Source organism: Panthera uncia (genome assembly GCF_023721935.1).
Source record: "Panthera uncia isolate 11264 chromosome B2 unlocalized genomic scaffold, Puncia_PCG_1.0 HiC_scaffold_25, whole genome shotgun sequence".
In the NCBI taxonomy this organism is placed as follows: Eukaryota; Metazoa; Chordata; class Mammalia; order Carnivora; family Felidae; genus Panthera; species Panthera uncia.
The window spans coordinates 17,195,295-17,200,196 of record NW_026057581.1 but is presented as its reverse complement, the minus strand read 5'-3'; the positions used below and the strand labels follow the sequence as shown (position 1 = coordinate 17,200,196).

General features: G+C 57.8%; 1 protein-coding gene across 1 annotated transcript in view; it reads right to left on the bottom strand.

Annotated features, from left to right (window-relative positions):
* The window catches only part of TFAP2A (transcription factor AP-2 alpha), a 17,673-nt gene extending 13,128 nt beyond the window's left edge, over positions 1–4,545 (bottom strand). The window contains exon 1 of the mRNA XM_049655065.1: positions 4,357–4,545. Coding sequence (XP_049511022.1) covers positions 4,357–4,389 — 33 coding nt within the window. The 5' untranslated portion in view covers positions 4,390–4,545. The remainder of the gene's footprint in view (positions 1–4,356) is intronic.
* Between the last annotated feature and the right edge of the window lie 357 nt (positions 4,546–4,902).

The following is a 4,902-nucleotide window of genomic DNA, read 5'->3' as shown; positions in this document are numbered from 1 at the left end:
AGGAGGAGGGCGAGGAGGAGGAGGAGGGCGAGGAGGAGGAGGAGGGCAAAAAGGAGGAGGAGGAGGAGGGCGAGGAGGAGGAGGGTGAGGAGGAGGAGGCGAGAAGGGAAAGAGCTCCCGTGTGCGCTCGGAGATCTCCCTCTAATGGTAGAAACTTTTCCCTTTTCCAGCTCTTTACCAACAGCCTAATCGCCTCATTAGCATATCAACAATAGTCCAATTGCTCGCCAGCACCGCAATCTGCGGCCGGCCGCTCCGACCCAGGTATAAAGGCCTCTCCAAGCCGCGAACTTGCTCCTAGAGCGCACGCCTGCCTGTGAGCGGACGGAATCTCCCCGGAGACCAGCCGCGCGCCCCTGCCCCAGTCACCCCCCAGCCCCCGCCGCTGCCCCATTCCACCCCACTCCCCTTCCTCTCCGTCTCCTCCTCCAGGGAGATGCCCTCCGCAACAACAACAACAACAACAACAACAAACCTGCACTGTGTAGGGTCCGAGAAGCTGCGCCTGGGGCCCAGCTTTCAGCACCTCTCCCTCACCCCTACCACCGCTAACCGCGCGGTCCTTTCGGCCCCGTCCAATTTTATTAGAAATTATTATCCCTTTCGCAATTAAATATAATCACCAAACCAAGACCGGCAAAGTCACTCCAGCATTTTTGCCCAACAAGAGATCGCCTCCGCTCGCGGCAGCCTCCACCTCGGGCCCCAGCGCCTTGGGAGTTTTATTGGCTTTGCGCTCCCCCCCCCCCCCCACCAAGTTGAAGATTTTGCCAAACGGCTCCAGTGGCTCGGCTGGGGTTTGCGATCCTTTAATTGCCGCGTGTAAAATAAAAATTGTACCCTGAAGAGGTTAGTTGACAGCTCCAGGGGTTAAATGATTTTCCTCTCGTTTGTATGAAGCTAGAGCTGACTGATAATTCAACGTGGTGTTTGGGCTAAGGGTTTCCTAGGTGCGATGTGGACAAAATACAGAACTCCTATGGAGTCTCACAGTCGCTTCTGGAGTTGAGCCGATATACCGACATGTGTGCGCCGTGTCATTCATGCATCAAAATAAATCGCTGGGAACCAACTCTTCGCTGTGCTAATCTGCTCCAGTTTTCCCAAGATCCCCCTTTTTAATTAAAGCAGGGAGAGTTCCTTCATGATTTGGTGATGTTACTAAAGCGGGCGCGCTCGCGGCGCAGTGCCCGGCTGACGCGGAACCCGGAGGCCCCGGGGCCACCCCCGAGTCCAGGTTGGCCAGTCTGGGCTCTCCCGCTCCACACAGGGACCTGCTCGCCCCACCGGGGCTTATTATTATTATTATTATTATTATTATTTCTCTCTGCTGTTTTAGTAAATTATTTTAAGGGAGAAACTAACAAGAAAGACGTGATGTAATCCTTCGAAATACAGAGTAATTAATTTCTCTGGCTGAGCTCCTCATCTGTCCTCCATGAAAAAGTTTTTGTGTGTCTTTCTCGCTCTTGAATACTACAAACTCACTAAACAGTAGTAGGTCTGCCTCAGAATTGCTCTAGTAATGACTTCTGGTTCCATCTAGGCCTGTTTCTTGCAAACTTCCAGGCCTCCCGGGTTTCCACGGGGTGTCCTTACAGAAGGGCGGAGGCTGTTAACAATTCGAGCGTTTTTTAACAGGTGGAAGGAAGACGAGAAGAGGGAAAACCCCCTTCCCCCAAATCTGTAAAATGGCAATTCTCCTTCTGGGTGACCCCCGCAAATTCCTCAAGCTAGGCAGAGTAGGCCAGAGGCTCCTCCCAAAACTTGGGAAGAAGACTTGAGCTTGAAGGGGGATTTAGAGCTCCGGACATTTCCCGGGGCGCTCCCCACGCTCCTTTCTGCCACCTGAACACTAGCACGGGTCTGTGGCTGTACACAGTCCGCTCCACCGGGGGAAACGGTGACGGTCCGGGGCTGGCACCACGCACCCTAAGGGGCTGCCCCGGGGCCCTCCGCGCAACGCGGGGCCTAGAAGTCCCTAGAAGTCGGGCGATGGGCCGCCGCGAGCATTTCCACCTTCCCAACGGCAGCCGCAGCCGCCGAGCGTGATCTGTAGGCCAAATCCTAGGCCTGGGAGCACGGGATTTTTACACCCTCAGCCGTCGCCACAGTGTGCTTAAGGGAACTTCAAGTTTCGCTTTTTCAGTTTGTTGGCTGGGGAAGGCATTCAAGGCCCTTTATCTTCTCCACTGCCTCCCACCCCCACCCCACCCCACCCCGGCTGACCCGTGCCCCGCAGATCTCTGGCTCCGCACCCGCAGGGGCTGCTACACTGTTGTTGTATTCCCGCCGAGGGTGCCTTTGAGGTGCAGATTGGGGCCTGAGGGCTCAGCGCCACCGCCCGAGTTACGGGGGTTGAAGAAAGGCCCAGGCCCGCGCCCCAGGAGCCCCTGGAGCCAGCCGAGCCGCGTTTGTGTGAACGTCATTACCACGACAAGTCGCTTCATTGCATGTCAATGCTTCGTCCTCACCAGCGCCCCGGGATAGTAGCGCCAGGCCTGGGGATAGAGGTCGGGGGTCCAGGCCTGGAGTGGGGGCGTGGAGAGGGCGTTGGAGGGAAAAATGAGTACCAGTGTGAGACGGAGACGCCCGAGGAACAAAGAGACAGCAAGGGGCCTGAATGGCTATTTTCTCTGGTTGTCACCACCCAGTGGGACCCAAGAGCCCAACAGGCCAAGCCTGAAGGATCCAACCCCTCCAGGCCCCAAATCCATGGGCCCCACCCTAGAGGCAGGCTTCCCACCTCTTGCCAAACCGTGAGCCCGCAGGAGCTAGGCCCAGGGTTCACTCTCTTCTCCTTGAGGCCAGGATCTCACCGCTTCGGAACCTGAGGCCCTTTGGAAGCTCGGACCTCCACCGAGGCTGTGCTACTCAGACCCGAGGCATTCCGCTGTGAAGTCCACTCGGCTTGCTTGCGGAGAAACCTGCAAAGCCCTCAGCCAAAGACTTCCTGGAGTCTACAGCCTCCAGAAAAGAGAACGAAGTAGGGTCCTGAGGCCCACTGGGGCAAGGGAGAAAAAGGTGTGGATTTCTAACATTTGTGTTTGGTGTGGGTATTTGCACCCTCAAACCCCAAAGGCAGTCTAACGTTGGGGCTGAAATTGCATTTCAGTGAGGTTTAACTTGGGGGGAGAGGCAGAAAAAAGCTCAGTGTTAATAAAAATTATAAATACAAGGAAAGAAATAAAAATTGCAAGACGAATTCCTTTCCCCAACTCCAGGGAATGTAGTAAAGATGGGACTTCTCTGACCTTTACTTCTCATGGCACAAATCTGAAACAAGAAAAGGAACTCGCCCCAGAAAGAGCAGGACCTCGACTTTTCTTTGGAAGTTCAGGGCGTTCTGTTCGAATTGCCCTACAGGCTTCTAGGCACCCAGAATCTTGCCCTAACCAGGCTTCTCTGGCCCCGGGTTGGGGGTTGGCGGGGAGAGGGTCCCGCAGCTCCCATTATGAGATTGGCCACAGAGGAGAGAGGCTGCTACCCTCACCAACCTGGCCAGAGCTGCCCGGGTTTCCGTAGGGGAAATGTCTGGAAGTTAGAAGCCGAGAGAGCTACAAGAATGCTCCTGTGGCCTAGGTCGGGTCCGGAGCTCAGGGATCCCAAGGTCCAGGGCCCAGTTGGCCTTGTAATAGGGGCGGCCTAGTAGGGCCGAGTTTGGCAGGCGTTCGTTTGGAAGAATTTTGGACCTGCCTTATCCCCCACCATCCACTCCTCCTCCAGTCACCCCAATCCGTAGCCCAAGCGGCGCAAACGGGCTTCACGACTCCGACTGAGAGGCTAAACTTTGTGCAAACTCTTTAAGTATTTCCCCAAAGAACATTCTCGCCGGCGCGACCCGTCCATCCGGACCCCTCTGCATTCTCCACCCCTCACTAGGTCCCCCAAACTTGGGAGACAGGAAGACAGGTGCACCAGAACCCCACCACATGCGTAGCCCTGGGGTCTAGGGCAAGAACGGAGGGCGGACCGAGCCGGGAACCTTCCTTACCACGCACTGCAACCCCCGCCCGGCGCCCTTCCCCCTCCCGAATTAGTCATCCACCCTTGTTTCTGCTGTGTGTGTGTGTGGGGGGGGGGGCATGAAAAGCTCTAGCGCAAACCACAAGTGACCCCCCGGGGCCACCTGTGGAGCGTGCGCCGGACTTTCCCCAGCTCCGGGCCGCCGGCAGCGCGTGTTTTTTTCTGCCCTCTTTCTCTCCTGGGAAAACTCCTGGGCGCTGCCAGGCGCGCCTCACTTACGACTCTCCCTGCCCTGGGCCAAGGCTCTTCCTCTCCGCCTCCCCCCCTGCCGGCCCCCTCCCCCGCTGCACCCCCGCCCACTTCAACCCCAGCCAAGGCAAACCCCCGTACCTGCCAGTCCCCCATTTTGGCAAGTATGGACATCGCGGCTCGGCGCTCCTGGCGACGGGTCCCCGCCGGGCATGGGCTGGAGGGCTCGGCCGGGCCCGCTCCCTGGAATCGCTTAGGCAAATCCTCCTTTTTTACCTGCTCACCAACATCTCACCTGGTCATAAAGAGCTGGGTTGCTACCTGCCGACGCATGCGCGCTAGCCCAGGAATTCACTCCGCCAGCTCTAGTCCCAGCGCCTCGCAGAGCTGACCTGGGAAGTGATGGATTTATAGCCGCGGCAATCTCGCCATCAGCTCCTGCTTTTCCCAACAGCCCCAACCCGCTTTCCCGGTCAGTCCCTGACCGGGGAACCGAGGCAGACTGCCTGCTGGGGTGTGCAGGGCGCGATGCGAGCGTGAGTGGGTGTGTTTTCACACTCAAGCAATGGGGGCATCTACGCGCTCTTCCGTCGACTCTCCTCCCCCCTCGGAACTTTGGGGCTAGGAGAGTCTCCACCCCGAGGGGGGAAGGATCCGGGAAGCGGGGGGGGGGGGGGGGGGGGGGGG